The following is a 19,156-nucleotide window of genomic DNA, read 5'->3' on the forward strand; positions in this document are numbered from 1 at the left end:
ACGACGAACATTTATGATACAATGATCATTTATTGTTCCAAACAACATTTTACGACTCCGAGATGTATCCCTTAAAATCTCGGTTTTTTTTCGACATCGGGCCCTGAAACATTTGAAATTTCTCGAAAGGCGTGGATATTAGCCTTCAATTTTGGATTTTTTGATTTTTTTCGTCTGGAAATAAAAATTTACCGAAATGTATACCGTTGTCTCTAATATCCTCCCGGAAACCAATCAGATGGGTGGAACCATCCAATTTGTCTTTAAATGACCAATTTACTAGTTTACAATTCAACTTGCACCGATTTTAACTTAAGCCTATCACGAACATTTATGACAATAAATAATGATCATATATGGTTCCAAATGACATTATATGAACCCGAGATGTATTCCCTATAATTTCAAGACTTTTAGACACCGGACCTCGAAGACTCCAAAATTTCTCAAAAAGCGTGAATATCAGTCTTCAATTTTTGAATTTTTCAACTTTTTTTCTCCCGGAAATAAAAACTGTCGAAATGTTTACCATGGTTCCTAATACCCTCCGGTAGTCCAATTGGGTGGGTGGAACTATCCAACTTGCCTTTAAACGGCCAATTTACCGCTTTACAAATCGCACCTATTTCATTAACTAAAGCCTACAACGAACATTTATGACAACAAATAATGATCATATATGGTTCCAAATGACATTATATGACCCCGAAATGTATTCCATAAAATTACAATACTTTTCGACACCGGGGCCACGAAACCTCTAAAATTTCTTTAAAAATGTGGATATTAGACTTCGATTTTGGAATTTTTCCAACTTTTTTCACCCGGAAATAAAAATTGTCGAAATGTTTACCATGATCACTAATACCTTACGAGAGTCCAATTGAGTAGGTTGAACCATCCAATTTGCCTTTAACGACCAATTTACCGATTACAACTTACACCGGTTTCATTAACTCAAACCTACCACGAACATTTATGAGAACATATAATGATCATATATGGTTCCAAACAACATTATATGGCTCCGAGAGATGTATTCCCTAAAATCTGAAGGTTTTTCGACACCGTGCACGAAACCTCTAAAATTTCTCAAAAAGCGTGGACATTTGCCTTCAATTTTGGAATTTTTTGACTTTTTTTTCGCCCGGAATAAAAATTGCCAAAATGTTTATCATGGTCCCTAACACCCTACGAGAGTCCAATTGGGTGGCTGAAACCATCCAATTTGCCTTTAAACGGCCAATTTACCGGTTTACAACTTGCACCGAACCCGACTTGAACCGAAATCGACCAAAACCTGTTTTAACTCGTCAAAACTCGTATTTAACCCGACTTGTTACTAACCTGACCTGAATTCAACCCGACCCGAATTTAACCCAACCTGTTACAAACCAGACCCGAAATCAACTCGACTTGTTATTGACCTGACCCAGATTAAACCAGACTTTTTATTGACCCGACCCAATCTCTTTCTAACTAGAACAACCAAGCTCAGTAGCTTCCAACACCTTAACGACAAGCAAGGAAGCATAACCTTTTTAGCAAACCTATTACTTACCCGACCCAAAAATTCAACTCGATATGTTACTCACTCGACTCGAAATTAATTAACACGATGATATGTCTACTTTATATAGTGTTTTATCCCCGTCCCGTGGTCGTTATTAGTAGTGTTTGTGGCTCTTTCGGGCCACTTTTATTACTAATTTGTGTGTTCTAGTGTTTTCGTAGTTTTAGTTGTATTTTACAGGAAATTGCACTCTTGGAGCATTTTCCCGGGCTTTATGGATCGACTACGGAAGCTAGAAGGATACGACCACTCTTGAAGCCCAGGATCGGTAAGAGCCGGTGATTAAGGGCTCGGTATGTGATACCGGGGTTATTGGATCGATTAATCAAGACTCGATGAGGAAACTTAGATTGGGCCGAAGAATTGAGCTCAATCAAAATCCAAGCCTCGAAGAAGAAGACCGGGCCCGATCGGGCAAGCATACGCCCAATCGGGCGGCTGCGCGCATAAGGACCCTCAAGGAAAAGGCTTGCCCGATCGAGCGCGGCACATCAGTAAAGGGCATTGCAAAATGGCGGGCCCGATCGGGCGGCCCTTCACCCGATCGGGCGCGTGTTTTCTTAGGACCTGATTAAGTTTAGTTTTAATTCTTGTTTTAGGAAAGGTTTAAATACGATTATGTACGGAATTATTAGTTTACCTTCTTTCTTAGACTTTCTCTCTCTACTTAGTATTTTTCTCTCTCTTAAATTCTCTCTAAAATTTTGTTCTTAATACTTCCTTTAATTCCAGATTTAATTTTTGGTACAATTTCTTCCCTTTTAATTTCAGCTATTTTAATTGCTTTCTTGATTATGCTTTGAATTATTTACTTGATTGGCTTAGTTATGATGATTAGTGAGTAGTTTCATTCTAGGGTTTATGGGGATCCATAATTAATATGAAGGGATAATTTGTTATTATTGATTAATGATATTGCATGATAATTTCCTTTGAATTGTTTTAATTCTTTGCAATTAGATTATGAATCGAGCAGATGTAATTTGATTGTGAATGTTTAGCAATATTGAATTGATGAATCGAGCAGATGTTGATTTAATATTAAAGGCTAATTTTAATAGGAACTTAGGTCTAGTAAATTGCGAGAGCCTGTTAGATCTTTGTTGATTAATAAATTGCGAGAGCCTGTTAATCATGTTATCTGTGCATTGTTAATTATTAATTACTTCGTTCTATCCCGGAATATTAATTATTGGTGAACCTGTGACCCTAGGTTTCCTTATTATTGGTTCTTTTCTCTCTAAACTTATTCTTCGTAGTATAGAATTCATACCTAAAAATATTGGTTACTTAGATAATTTAGATTATAATAATTAATTAGAATTAAAAAGACTTGTTTCCCTGTGGAGTTCGACCCTACTTCCCTATCTACTTTAGTTAGTGATTTAGGTAATTATTTTTGATTAGGGGATACGGCTTTACCCTGTCACACGACTTGTTATTGACCCGACCTAATTAAATTCCACCCAAATTATTCCTGACCCGATTTCAAATCAGCTTAAATGCAATTTAGACCACCTTATTACTGTTGATCAAAGCATTATTTTGTCTATAGAGACCAAGTCGGTTCAGACCAACAAAAGAAAATCCTCAAATTTAAGAGTTAAATATATATATAGTATATATTTGTTGTATAGTCAAAGGAGATAATTATCTTCGTTCCTAAATTATAGACTATAGTTCCTTAGTATATTGCCATATATATTATAGTCAAAGGAAATAATTAGCTTGATAAAAATGATAATTATCTATTTATAATTAGTTGAACCTGAATATGACCTGACTTGGAAATGACCCGACTTGATTGTAACCTACAAATTATTGACTTGAACATAACTCGAATTGAATCCGAGAATGATCCGACTTGGAAATGACCCAACCTGATTATAACCCGCAAATTATTGACTTGAACCGAACCCGAAATGAACCCGAGAATGACCCGACTTGAAAATGATCCGACCTGATTATAATCCGCAAATTATTGACTTGAACCGAACCAGACTCAAACCTGAGAATGACCCGACCTGATTATAATCCACAAATTATTCACTTGAACCGAACTCGACTCAAACCCGATAATGACCCGACCTGATTCTAACCCACAAATTACTGACTTGAACCGAGCCGGACTCGAACCCGAGAATTACCCTAACCCTTTTTAACGCGTGAAAACCCGAATTAAACATGACCTATTGTTCACCCGACCCGAATGTAACCCGACCTAAACCCAATAAGAAGTATGATCCGACGTGACCCGACTCAAACATGACCCAACCCAAACCCGACCCGCATAGGTTATGGAATTAATCCGAATTGACCCGACTCACTCTTCACCGACTCAAACCCTGACCCGTTTATCCGAATTGACAGCTCTAATTATTACCAATATTGTAATGATACTTACCTATTCGTAAGGTTAAATTATTATACTCTAATAAATTTTATCACCATTTCTTCCATGATCGCACTTATATAAAAGGCTGATTATTGCTATTATTTTAATAGGTAAATTAATCAAGAAATTTTGTTCAAATTTATTCTAAAAATTTATTGTTAAGTCTAAGGATGCATTCTATATATTCACTTGATTTTACTTATCTTAACTTATCTAATTTTATCTAAATTTATTAGCCTTTATTAAAACTTAGAGTCTGGTTTGTTCACCTTATTTCACATATTTTAGGTTTAATATGTTCTAATAAGTTAAGATAAGTTCAGTTTAAGAAAAATAAGTTCTGATAAGGGTTGTCTAAGTTCAAATTACAACTAAAATAAGTTTTAATAAGTTCAAATAAATTAATATAAGTTAAGTTAAGTTCAAATAAGTGAAATTAAAATCAGAAGAATAAAACATATCGTAGTTATAAATTGAATTTGGGTAGCACTGATTATTAACCCTTATCACAACTTATCTAACTTATATTTCCTAAACTTATTTTATCTTAATTTATTAACTTATTTTTTTTGAAATAAGGTGAATAAAACCGGACCTAAAAGTTGAAACTTATATTAACGAGTTGAGTTTACTTTTGTGTATTTTTTATACTAATCCTAACATTTCTATTTGTTCTTCTTTTCGCCTTTTACACTTCTTAAATTTTGCTCAATTATTGTTCTTTATACTTTAAGGGTCTGTTCTGATTTACTAAACTAATCTGAACTGAACTGATTAGAGTTGAACTGAACTGAATAGAGCTGTAATAAATGATTTATGAGAGAAGGAAATTAGGAACTGAACTGGATTGGTTGGAGATAAACTGAACTGAACTGAAATTAAATTGAATTGGAAGAGAATAGCCCCATACTCATGTCAGTAATTCGGTAACACATAATAATAAAAGATTATCCATTTGTTACTTGCAGCTTGCTATATACGGAGTTTTTTTTTTTTTTTTTTTTTTTTTTATAATTAAAAAAAAAAACTTTTGCAAATAGTAAACATCAAAAATCTTAAAAGGAGTAAAACTGTAAAAGTAGTATGTACATCATTTATCGTTAATAGTTTTGATTAAAACTTGGAGTACAACATGTACAAACTTTTGTTCATTGAATTAGTTATATAGTCAACAGATTTTATGTTAGAAAAAGGAACTGAAGTGAATAAAAAGAAATGAAGGAAACCAACCTTTTTGTTTTTCTTTTATTTTGTTTACTTGGTTGATTGTAAGCGTAGAAATTTAAACATTCCTTTGTTTGTTTGATTAAATTTGTGTAAAAATGAGAGGGAAAACGTCAACTTTGTGATAATTGTTTTCTTTTTGTCCAAAATATCCTCATACAAAGATAATTAGTTGATAAGAATGGTGAAAGTTCAATATAAATCTTTGTCACTTAATTAGTTCTAATATCTTTTAAAAGCATATACTTTTTCACATTCTTCCAAAATCTCAATGCTTGTCTCTCATCGAATCCCGCTTAAAATTACAAACAACATTATTCAAAAATTGAATTAATTCCTTTAAAGAAAATTAGTGCACTCTACAAAAGGATTAACTATAGACTATAGTGATAAAATAATATAGTCTTTCATTTCACACGTCATTCAAACCTTCAAATACACAGTAATTTCTGTCAAAAAAATAAATAAAAGAATATACTAATTAGGTAAAAAAAACCTCATTCCTTGTAGCGGCTTGTTACGTCATTATTTTCTAACTACATTGATATAGATAACTAGGATGGATGAACATTTATTATTAGTAAGCATACTGAACTGATTGGAGCTGAACTGAATTGAACTGGATAGAGGTGAAATGAATATTTTATTAAAGAAGGAAATTAAGAGTTGAGCTCAACTGAACTGAACTGATTGGAGCTTAACTAAACTAAAATTAAGGTGAAGTGAACAAGCCCTCACTCATCTTGAGCTATGCATTATCCATATTTCACAATTATTAATTTTCTACGGAGCAATTGTTTGTAAGAATTAAGAATTTACTTAATTTTATTTAATATTTTTTTTTATAAAAAATATATGTTTAATATTTTCTATATGTTTAATATTTTCTTACTCATTTTTCTTTTTTAGAAAAAATCCATTATTTTCTTACTCTTATCATACAATGATACAAATACATTTATTTATTTTTTCTGTGGCAAAAGTATCTATTCCTATTATTTGGTTTATTTATTTTTTTTTTTTTAATATATTCAAGTCCCATTATTTTGTTTATCATTTCAATATTCGGGGCATAGGCAAGTTAGTGTGCTATGGGCCATTGGTGTCTTATCTGTAGTCGTTAGCGTCAATCATGCTATAAATGTACTTAACACTTAACAAGTGAGACATTTCCACCTTCAACCATGTCACCTAGATTCAAAAGAACAAACGCACCATGATTATGGGAATTTTTTTTTTATTTTTTATTTTTTATTATTCTACCCTTATTTCTTAGGTGATAGTGACAACTACCCATTCAAATTGGAAGGGAGATTAGTTTCAAATTTGCATTGCCTTGCATTTCAAATTCATAAGCGTACTCCCTTCATCACATACCTTCATCACATATGGTCATATGGAGTGAATTATGAAAATATCTTTAATTACGTATCAACAAAAATTACTCCCTCCGTGTTTTTTTAAGTGACACACTTTTCATTTCCGGCCGTGTTTTTTTAAGTGACACACTTCCTCTTTTAGAAATTCCTTACATTTTAATAATATATCTCCACCCCACTATCTTTTACTTTATCATTTCTCACTTCTTTCATGGTCCCCACTTCCTCTCACATTCTTTTACTTTATCATTTCTCACTCCTCCAACCTACCCAATAACATCTTATTTTATTAAATTCAATAAGATATCCTAAAACTCTGTGTCGGTCAAACTGTGTCACTTAAAAAAATACGAAGGGAGTAATAAAAAATATATAGTTCTCCAACAGACGTGTTGGATTTATATTCGAAGTATAATTTTAACCGACCTATATAATTTAAAGCTCTTAAACTCTATAAAAAGCCAATTAATAAACAAAATCGGATTAGCTTTGTTACTATTTACGAATTAATCAATCAATAAGTCCAAATAATATAAATGTATAGAATGGGTGTGAGTAATGTAAAATTCAATATGATGTAGCTATATAATGCCAAAGAAAAAAGAATTCAAAAAAATAAAATAAAAAATTGAAGTCTCATTGTGCCTTTCTAATGCAAATACATACACCATACTCTCTATGCCCCTTAAAATTTACTCTATTTTCTTTAAGTTATTTTTAAACAATTGTTTCATATCATTTTACATGGAGATAGATCACAATTTTAACTGGCATAATATAAAAATTACTTAATATCTTATGTATCGTTATATAGTCAAGATAATTCCTTAGTTAATTTCATTTAACCGAAACATTATATAGATATAAAAATATGGCTATGGGATAAATAATCGGAACGAAGAGATGGCATCCAATCAATGAATACATAATACTAATACCCCGTAGTAGCAGTGGCGGACCCAGGAATTTCCGACTGGTGGGTCACAATCGATAATCAAGTATGTAAAAAAAAAAAAATTACCGAACAACCAAATAATAGTACTAAAAAATTTCATCAAAAAGACAAAAACCCAACAACATTAACAAAAGGTTCAAAGTTTACCAAACAAACAACAACAAAATCAACCAAAGTTTAATAGAATTAACTAATTAGACTGAAATAAATTGAAGATTAGAATTTTAAACTAAAAATTAGAAATCAACTTACTAGCAAAATGAGAATAGGAGATTAGACTTTAGAAGAAGCGACGAAGCGAAGAGCGGTGAGCACAGAGGACAGAGCACAGAGCACAGAGCACAGAGCACTGGAGCAGTGGAGCAGGGCAGCAAGCGAGCAGCAGCCGCCCAGCAGGCCAGCAGCACAGCCAGCACTGGAGGCGTGAGCAAGCTAGCGAAGAGCACTGTCAAAGTGTCAAACATTTCACAAATTCACAATTCAGAATTTCAGATAATGCAAAATTCTCAGAAATTGAGTTGATTATTGAACAATTAGGAATTTAGGGTTCAAATTTAGTAATACTAATTCATAACTAACAAGTAATATCAACAATTAAATAAATAAATAAAAAAAAAATCCGAAAGATGAGTAGATGAAGATGACTAACCTGAAATTATGCGAAGAGGAAGACGACACGAACTAGCGAAGAGGAACTGGGGATGAGGCGATTCAGGCGAAGAGGAAGAATGGAAGATGCGAACTTGCGAAGAGGAAGAGGCGAACTGGAGTGGAGAACTGGAGTTGGAGATGATTGATGAAGGATTGAAGGGAAGAGGCGAATTGGCGAAGAGGAGAACTGAAGAAGGCTAGGGCTTGAAGTCTTGAACTGAATTCGTGATTTGGTCATTTGGGGAAAACTGATTTTAGTTTTTTTTTTTTTTTTTTTTTAAAAAAAAATAACTTAAAATTTTTTTTTGGGCCTGGTGAGTCACTTGACCCACCAGATCTAAGCCCAAGTCCGCCACTGCGTAGTAGTAGCTAGAAGCCTAGAATAGCATGCATGAATAATGTTTTACTACTCCGTACCATGCATGGGCAGTGATGGAATTAAAACTGTGTTTGGGAAAGTGTGATGGAAAGGATATAAGAAGGAGTGTTGGGAGGAACACAAAAACAGTGGTAGTGGCAACAGAGGGCCCCCTGGTAGATAGATAGATAGAGCAAGTAAATGAAGATAACATACAAATACTATACATTATATAGTCAAGATAATACGTACTCACTACTCATACACATACTCATTATGTATGGATAGATTGCATAGATTGATGGATAGTGTAGTTGTGAAACTTGGGACCTTCCTATAATGTAGTTCCATACACTTGATATGACCAAATATTTGGGCTTTGGGATATTTAATTACTTTAATTGGTTTAAAAAACAAGCAATTAAGAAGTTGGAATATAATAGCAATGTGGTCATGTGGAGAGAAAGGGTGCGACAAAGAGTCTTTATTGATATTGACGAATTAAAACTGGATGGTTTTTGTTGACGTATAATGAACTTTTGGAGTTTAGTTTTTCTAAAATATGTGAAAAAATGTGAAAAGGATATAGTTGAAGGAAAACGTACGGAAAAGTAAAACTGTGTTTTCATATATCAAATCTTTTCGGCTTTAGAAAGATTTGGCGTATTAAATGAAAAAAAGGATTTCTTCGTCCATTTTTCTAGTGTTCTCTTACTCGAATTAATTTCTACATTAAGGAGAATAAGATTTGGCGTATTAAAGAAAAAAGGATTTGTTCGTCCATTTTCCTAGTGTTCTCTTACTCGAATTAATTTCTAAATTGAGGAGAATAAGTACATCACTTTTCCTTCTCTTCTTTTCCCTTCAAATCCTATTATTCAAATGAATTGTTAAGCAAATCACAATATGTTTTAAACTCAAAATTTGAAACAATCATTTGATTCTCATTGACTTATTTCATAGGAATATCTAATGTCTTTATTGAAGATATTCCATTACATTTAATTTTAAAGTAGCAAGTTGTACAAAACAGGAATATCCGATCCTCGTTTCAATAAATTTAAATTCCTTCCATTTTATAAAAAAAAAAAAAAAACATTTATAATCTTGCAAGACACCCCAAAAAAAAAAAAAAAGTAAATAAAGTCAAAATTATACAAAAGACTCTCTATTTTAATTTGTTCTACTTAGATTTTGTGCACTTTACAACGCGCATGTTTTACCAATTATATCTTTAATTGCATACTAAAATAAATTAAGAAAATTTAGTACATGAAAAATATACATTGAAATAATTCTAACAAGATTATAAGTGATAATTGTAGATGTCTAATTGAACCCAATGAATAGTAAGGATCTGTTCTGATTGACTGAACTGAACTTATTGGAACGAAACTCAAGTGGAAATGAACTAAATATTTTATATGAGAAGGAAATTAAGATCGAACTGAATTGAAACGAAAATAATCAGAAAAGAACAGGTCTTAAGTGTGTAAAAAAAAAAAAAGATAATATACAGCTCCACAACTCAGTTAGATTGGGTGTAAAACATGATTGAATCAAATCAACATAAAAGGAACCAAATTGGCGGCCCTAACACAAATCATACAAACTTTACAAGCATACTGAGATAGATTCTGCAACTTAACATTTTGTATTTTATAACAACATTCTCATATAATAAAGCAGACAATATTTTCATTAATTAATTTAATTAAATTTAATAAATTAAAACTTTATTTCCTTTTCTCCACATACACAAGGTGTAGAATCTCCGTTTGTCGGTGCTGCATGTGACAAGATTTACGTATATCAATTTAATTTTATTCTATCAAAATCTTAACAGCCGGCTTCATCTTTTGGAAGTTTATACCTTAATTATTAAGCAATTATATTATTCAAACCCGCGTATTATATACAACTGGTATCAATTATCATGGTATGCTATTTACGTGTGACGTAATATAAGGATAATTTATACTTTTTCATAATAATAATATACCAATATATTATGTGAACTGCATGTATTAATTGGTTAAAGTATTGATCTGAATTCGGTTATATTTAAGGGTCAGTTCTGATTTACTGAACTGAATATTTTATGAGAGAAGGAAATTAGAAACTGAATTAAAAATAAGCCGAAAAGAACATACCCTCCTAAGTTATGAGACAATGAGACTAGTACTTATATCATAGAGCTTCATATTGAAAATATTAAGAAGTGAGACAGAATCATGTTTATCCACTTATTGTATACTCCGTATCAATTATAGAATTACAGAGTATTTAGGATATGAATGAACTTGAACCCCGGTCTACAAAATAAAAATAAAAAAGATTATTTTTATTCATTAGCACTCTTTTTACAAAATAAAAATAAAAAAGGTTATTCCATGCTGTATAGTTGAACGAATCTTAAAGTTATATTCGTAATCATAAGTAAAAGTCATAGGTTTTAAATTTGACTGTTCTAAATTACAGAATAGAAGGTAAATAAAAGTCAAAGACTCAAAGTTTGTACATATTGCCTAGTAATAATTTAATTTACTTGAATGTTACAGTACATAATACAGTTGGCATGTCGAATATTAATCTAGTTAGAATGTCAAATTTATAATTAAGACGTGGAGAGGATTATTGAAGGTAATGAGGCCACCATGAACAGGAGAGAGAAAACGCCATATACATGTTGACAACATGGTAATCAACTAAGCCATGACCAAGCTACTACCTACATGCTAGTGACTTGCCTCACCCCCCATAATTAACGATAAGCCATTATTAACTAATAGACTTTTTAAAATTAATTATTCAATAATTTACGTACTTTTTGTATCGTTCAACTCACTAATGAGCATTTTATATCGCGAAAGTATGTATATGAGAAGATTTTACCATTTCAAAGTCGTGGTAAACATGACATCTTAGTACGAATTTTCAAAAAACAGTCGTTATATAAGGTTCAACTGTTCATCATGGTAGTATTAAGGCATAAAAAAATATTCAATGAAGGTGACACGCTAATCACACAATTTCTGGTAGTCATTCTGTTGTTAATTACTTCCTCCGTCCCAAAAAGAACGACCCATTTGGCCAAAACTTTGTCCAAAAAAGAATGATCCATTTGCATTAAAACACCACAAATTTGTAACAATATTTGTGCAAAATTAGCTTCCCCATATAAAAATTTCATTTTTCATGTTATTTTATTACTTTCTCTCTCTATTTTTTTACAAACCCCATGTAAATTTATCTTTCCAATATACTTTTACTTCTTTTTACTTAACTTCCTTAATACTCGCGTAATCAACCCAAATGAGTCGTTCTTTTTGGGACGGAGGGAGTAGTTCCTTTGAAAATTGACAAATTTATATAGGTTTATTCACTTATTGACAAACAATAAAAGTAAAGATTTCAAGGTTCTCAATGAGTTAAATTTACACAAACTTAGTGTGTGTGTGTGTTTTTTTTTTGGGTGGGAAATTGTGAATTTGACCCTAGAATTTCATGTCATGTTAATTTTTTTTTTCTTTTTTAAACAACAATGAGACATTTGCATCAGCAATGAAGGCAATGGAAGAACTGTTTAGCCCATTAGAGCTTTGATAAGCCCAAAAGGCCGGAAGTCGTAACGGGCCTTTCCAATAGCCCAACATGGTACCAAATGCACAGTCTCAGTATATCATTGCTAATGGGAACACTGAGGCTCCAGTCTCCGCCTACAATATCTGTCCTTGGTGAGATCTCCAAGGTTGCCATCTTTGGCGTTCTTCTCTTCCCCCGTTCACATCACGGTCAATGAATTGGTTGAGTTCAAATCGGAGTGGGATGATAGGGACATATAACCGCGGTAAGTGTGCAGGTACTGATAGTATGGACATAAGTCACTTAACCAACACTTGTGAAGACAAAACATTTTAAATTATGAAAAACAATGAGTGGGCCAAGGCATGAATGAGCCCAAAGACGTTCCACAAGCATAAAGTTAGCTCTTTTTGGTAATTAGGGGTAATATAATGTCGTTTGAAATCATATACAACCATTTGTTAATTACATTAAGGCACGTGGTGATCTTGAATTAATGAAGGGTGGTGGGTATGTTAGAGGTTAAATCAACAGTTTTAAAGATAGATGGTTCCTATTGCCCAAACGGCCTCTCGAGGTTTCATGGGGTCCATAGTAAACAGCAAAACGTCCCGACCTTTCGTCTAGAAGTAAAGGCTATAACCCATACTTTACGACTAATTTCAAAAAAAAAAAAAAAATAAGTACCTTATGTGGCCTTGAAGTCATATAATTTGATTTGGAACCATACCAGTCTCACAAACAAGTTTATAAAGTCCGAAGAAAGAATTTGGTTCAATTATTTGGCTATTTTGAATTCTAATTACATTGGTAGTCAAGCACTATAAAGATGATTCCATTCACAAATAATCTAATATGACGTCCAAAGATTAAAATATCAGAATCCTTCTTTGGGTTACCAAACCCTAACTCACCCATTCATTACTTACCAAGTTACAATACCACTATATTGTTTATGCATGCATAACATGAGTTGTTTCTATTATACTATAATCCTCATTGCTGATTTTGGCTGTTTGTTGACGATTGTTCATAATGAAGCTTTATTTGAAGGAAAAGTGCACGGTTCAACACCTATTAATTCATTCTTTTACATCAAACTAAAAAACCTCCATATTAATATATACACCACGTAAACTATAACAGCATTGTAGCATAATCACAAAGCAATAGGTGACTTTTACTTTTAATTCTTCCCTATTCCAAAATTCCTTTCAAATACAATTTTTTTCATACAAAAAAGACTACACAGATTTAAGACTACAAATTCTGTACACAGATAACCACTCTTGCACCAAGAAATTAGTGTTAACAAGTCAAGTGATAGCTAGGATGTTATCAAATTTCGGCTTAGAAAAAAATACTAAATTCTGGCTTAGAAAAAATACTGCCAGATAAGAATGAATTTGAACCTTTTTCGTATGGCTATGGTCATAGGCTCCTAGTGGTCTTGAAAAGAATCATGTATGCTTGTAGCCATTCCATTATTACCAAAGTGAACCTACTTGAACACTCGAAAGAAAGCAAGACCAACAGCAACAGTGGAGGCAAGGGTACCAATGCAGAATCTGATCAACTCTACCTTTCCAGCTTCCAGTTGAGCTTTCAGCGCATTAATTTCCTGGAGGCCAGGGTTTATGAATCAATCATTTAATCCAAAGTTAACCTCAAAATTGAAGCCACAACTCAACTCAACTCAAGATGCAATGTAAATTTACACCAATCAATTCTCTTGTCAAATATTGAATTGAAACGTCAATATGCAATCAGCCTTGCAAAATACAAAATGCAAAACTTCAAACTGAAGCTCTAAAATTAATGAGGGCATAATTACTCACTCGATCGAGTTTATTGGTAAGGTTGTTGTTTTCTGCCTTCTGATTAGCAAGTTCATCACGTATGCGCCTGAATGCATATTAACTATAAGCTCAGAGTAAACCAAGGAAGATTCACGAGACAAAATATCACCAGAAAAACTGCTAGTTCAAGTAAATAAAGTGTTTTCAGTGCTCACCCTTTTTCAAGATTTAAATCCAAACGCTGTCCAGCTGTTACCTTGTCAACTTCATACCTAATCCAAATATCAATTAAATTCTAGGCCAAGGACTAAATCCAGATATCCAGTTTAGGTAAACAAGAAATAAGAACTCACCTCAGCTCACTACGCAGCTTTTCAATATCATTCTGAAGTTTCTCATTTTCTCTTTGTAACAAGGAAAAATGATGGTCCTGCAAACGATAAAAAGTAGTTCAAAGTAAGGAGTATTGCATTTTTGGTCTCTCTAAACAAGGAAAATAATGTCCCTGCTAATAATCGAACCACAGTTGTTGATAGGAGATAAGTGCCTTATGTAATTGTTATGAAGATATGTACTTAGAATTTTATCTACACCCCCATGCAGTGCCTTAGTCAATCATGTTTCAAAAGTTTCCCTTCATTTGTCAATCGTACAAAGCCACAGTTAAGTTTTATGGCCAAATGTTGGACAAAATTTTGATAGCTAATTTCAATGATTTTGACAAACATAAATCTATCTATGCTATTAGAAAAACTCTGTAAATGTTGGACAAGTTCATGGTCAAAGTTAGTATATTTCACCCATCAAAGTCACAAGTAAATCCGAAGTAATATTTGGAAAAATAGTAATACTATAAGTTATAAATCAGTCACTTACATCCATCTGAAAGCCACTAGCCCAGCAATATTTTGTCTAAGGCATACAGGATAGTTGTTGCCGTTTATTCAGCTGCATACAATTATACTAGCCTATGACAAAGTGTATGCAGCTGAATATATACCTAGCTTAAGAACTAACGTTGTTTGGGTAACAAACTATATCAAGTAGTGAAAAACTGTATTAAAAAAAAAAAACAAAAACAATTCACAATTCACAAATATAAAGTGTACAACACATCAGGTTTTTTATTTTTTTAACAAAAAACCTCTCCAGTCCATTGTGTTTTCGATGTTGACTTTTCACAACTCACCAATAGAGACAATTAGTTATATACATACACAGTCATTAACTAATTAGAAATTTTCATTAAACATCCCAAAACAAAAAAAAATGGACAGAAGGAGGGAGTTGATAACAATGATCTGTTCATCTCATCAATAAAAACGCAGAGAGTCTTTTTGCTCTCAAACAGATACAATTAGTGTAATCAACATTCATGTACTTTGGCAACATCTCTCTGATAACTAATAGAGAGGCTTTAAATATCATATTAAAAGCTCTTGCAGTATAATTAATCATACTATATGTTATCAGACTTGTCACTCTCTATGCAGAAAAGATGGCATTTATATTTTCAATATTTACACTCCAAGATCAATGACCCTTCAATGATGCCACACTTTTCACCTTATCAGAAACATAGTGCAGCGAAGAAACAGCTTCACCCAGCTAAGTAGGCAAAGAAGTGCAATAAAACTGAGATGTAAGGAGGAGAGTATTCAACTGGCACTGTTTGGAAGTTGGGATGAATGTTATAAGCTTGAGGGTGTGACAAATAATACGAACTTTGTATGAAATTGATAGTCTCACTTATAACTCTATAAGCCTTGAGATAACTAAAATCAAACAAAAAACAAGTTAAAGTTTCAACCTGATGGTGACTGCTAGTTAATAATTCAGCTCAAATTCACTATCTTGCCTTACACTCCCAAATTTTCCAAAATTATATCAATATCAACCTTGATAACTATATGTAAAGGGGCTTCTTAGGCAGAAAGGGGAGTTAAAAGTGCAAAAATCCTATTGACAATAGATAACAAAGAAAATGTTTTCTCTGAAACGCAACAATATGATTTTTACAATAAGAATAACAAGCTACTTCTAATCTAGAATTTTAAACAACCGTGGTTAAGGGATATTTCTAATGAACATATCGATACAGCACAAGTATCATCTGCCATAAGAAGGTCCACAATCTCCATGCAAGGAACATCTTTTCCCTGCACTGTCCCTTTTTCTAACTCACATGACACTATTTTGATGAGTCAGCTTAGCTTTCTTATCAATAGAATAATTTACTTTTCCTCAGTTACAGAGAGTATTCAGGGATGTAAAAAGGTGTAAGACAAGTGACTGTCGTTTTTTATGAAGAACTCTACCAGTTTTATTTTGCTTTCTATAATAACCATGAAAAGCTCCAGGTACTATATAGGATGAGAGTCGTATTGTAGTCTGGTCCATATGCTTTATTCAAGTTATTGAGAAGTAGAATTACAAGGAGGAGGTGAGGTTTAGCTGGACAGCATAAAGAAGAATGACAATAGAGGAGTTGGAATGAAAAAAAAAAAAAATAATAAGCTTGGTTTTAAAAAGCGCGCCTCGGGCGTGCCTAGGCGTGCCTCGCTCCCAGGCTCTGGGAAACGGGCTATAGCTAGGCGAGGATCAGTCAACTACGGAAGATGTGCGCCTCGTGCGCGTTAAAGCACCTTTGGCAAGTCGCACCTTTGCGCCTCAAGCAAAATAACTAAGATTTAAGTTATAAATTGAAGAATGATGGACATTTTTTCAAATTTAGACTACCTTAGCTTTACATATATCATTATTTAATTTATTATGAATCTTATTAATTGGTATTAAGTAAAATCAAAGTAAAAAATAATTTGAAATAAATATCTAAATACATGCGCCTTGCATACAAAAGGCGCGCGACTTCGCCTTGCGCCTAGGCTGCAAGGACCATTTGCGCCTTGTTGCGCCTTGCGCCTTTTAAAACTAAGATACTAAGGCTTCAGTTCCTATTATCTGAAAGTATAAGCCTTATCCAGGCATTCCAACTTTTCAGACAGAAAGGGTAAATTCATCTGTGAGTTCTCACCAATGGTAAGGTAACACCAATACAAGTGATGAATCCGAAGAAGCAAGAGCAAATGTTCATCCTTACATTATATGACATTGCAAAGTTCGATGCACTATATCTAAAAACTATGGAGTATATTCTCCATGTTCCAAGCTAAAAGTCTATATTCAAAAGACCCTTTGTATGTTAAGTGAATTGTCTGCTTGAACAATTAAAATTTAAAAACCCTACCCTAATTGACGATGTCACATAAAAAAGTTTTTTTTTAAAAAATGCCAAAGGAGAAAGAGAAAAAAAAAAGGCAATGACTAGTTGATAAAAAGACTTCAGATAAAACAATTCAGGGGGAACAAGACACACCTATGGGCTACGGAGTATACTGTTAACAAAATCAAATTGCTCTCCATGAGTATATTCAATTGCTCAAACATGAGAATCTTTCAGACTGTAGTTCTAGAATTGCTACACTAACATATATTTGGATCAATTCGACACATATTCAACTGAATCAAGTCATCCAACCAAATAGAAATCAATCCATATTCATGCAGTAAATATCATGGAATTTCTCCATTACAAAGCACTTCACATAAATGGTAAATGAACATAGAGCTTCTTATTTACATAGTAAAGTATCACTTTATATAACATTTCATGCTTAATATTCAATATATTTTGCAAGGCAAAAAAGTATAGAGTACTAATAGCTTGTTTCTATACCTGAGAGGTTTTTACTTCACCTTTGAATCTGGAAATGTTTGAATCCTGAAGCATTTCCGTCTACACCACATTCAGACAACAAAAGATCAATAAGTTCGATAGGAAGCATACGGAAACTTTAATACTACTCGAATACTCGTATATAACAAAGCCTGAAGATATCGAAAAAACAAAACAAACAATAATTATACCTTTTCCATTTCCGACTTAGAAACAAAGGATTGTGACATATTTTCCATGCTGTCACCCACAACCTGAATAATTGCATTTGTTATTGCCTCAGCCTGCTTCTGCGGAACACCTTGTGCCTCCAAATTCCTCACCTGTATTCATCAACAATAAATCTACATACTCAAACCTAAAAACTCGATAGATTTGCAATGCTCAAAATCAGCCAAATTAATAGTACATGTTTTAGCAGTTAAATCGCAAACAGGCAAAAACAGCATAACATTGCAATGTACTTATTTTTACTACAAAATCAAACAAAATCAGCCATAAAAAGAACTTCAATTCTACTAGTAAATTTGAATCTAAAACTACAAAATGAAACTAAAATATGAGTATAACACAATAATTTCAATGCGAATAATTAAATATTGATTAACAAATGAACACATAGAAAATATGCACGAAATCGGATGAAATGTGGAGAGAAATTAAGTACCAAAGCTAAAGTATCAACAAGTAATCCACGCCGATTATTATTAGGAGCTTGAAGCTGAGAGAATTGCCGAAAATTATGATTGAATCGGCTAAATTGCGGATCGACAGCAGCAAAACCTCTCGAATTAGCGAAAAACCTAGTCGAATTTACACCGAATTGAATCGCGCGCTTAGCAGCTGCCATTGAAGAATCAGATGAATTTTGGTAAAATTTATGAATTTCGAAGAATTTAACAAGTAGAAATTGCAGGAAATTTAAGCGAGGAATTCCACCATTTTTCTGGAAAAATGAAGAAGAAAGTGGCGAGAGACGAAGGGAGAAAAAAGGAGGAGAGAGAAATGGAGGAGGAAAAAGGGGCGGCCTATAAAATGGGAAGTTTTTCAGGGAAGATATTCATCGAGTCGTATTGGCGTGTATAGTACTTCCGACCCCGGGATGCTATGCTTCCGTGTTCATGTAGTCAAACTGTAAAACGACATCCATTTCATTAGTTGTAATTGTGTAATTACGTCTTCTCACAACACCGTGCCTTAATTAAACTTGGATAAGAATATACGTGGTAAGAAAAATTATAAAGTACGAAGTACTATTTTAAGAAGATCAATATCTTGACAGATTGATGAAATATGTCTATTGAGACTTGAAACAACATAATTTATTGTTTTATTTGATTTCTCAAAATCATATTGAGATAAGAAGGAATTGATTAGTTGAATTTGTATTTTTTTTATAATAATATTATCCATTAATATATGAAGTTATAAATGGTAATTATGATGGAGAGAATTCATATTTTTTCTCCTAGATAAACTTGATCCAGCCATATTTTCATCA

At 32.9% G+C, this 19,156-nt stretch overlaps 1 protein-coding gene across 1 annotated transcript; it reads right to left on the bottom strand.

Annotated features, from left to right (window-relative positions):
- Positions 1-13,201: 13,201 nt before the first annotated feature.
- Positions 13,202-18,788, bottom strand: LOC110705172 (protein FMP32, mitochondrial-like). The gene is made up of 7 exons (XM_021883023.1): positions 18,323-18,788; positions 17,847-17,978; positions 17,656-17,715; positions 14,273-14,349; positions 14,135-14,191; positions 13,959-14,025; positions 13,202-13,741 (listed from the first exon to the last, which is right to left on the bottom strand). Exons 1-7 carry the CDS (start codon positions 18,503-18,505, stop codon positions 13,622-13,624), a joined length of 696 nt encoding a protein of 231 aa, XP_021738715.1. The 5' UTR covers positions 18,506-18,788; the 3' UTR covers positions 13,202-13,621.
- Between the last annotated feature and the right edge of the window lie 368 nt (positions 18,789-19,156).

Source organism: Chenopodium quinoa, unplaced genomic scaffold, assembly GCF_001683475.1.
Source record: "Chenopodium quinoa cultivar QQ74 unplaced genomic scaffold, ASM168347v1, whole genome shotgun sequence".
Taxonomy (NCBI): Eukaryota; Viridiplantae; Streptophyta; class Magnoliopsida; order Caryophyllales; family Amaranthaceae; genus Chenopodium; species Chenopodium quinoa.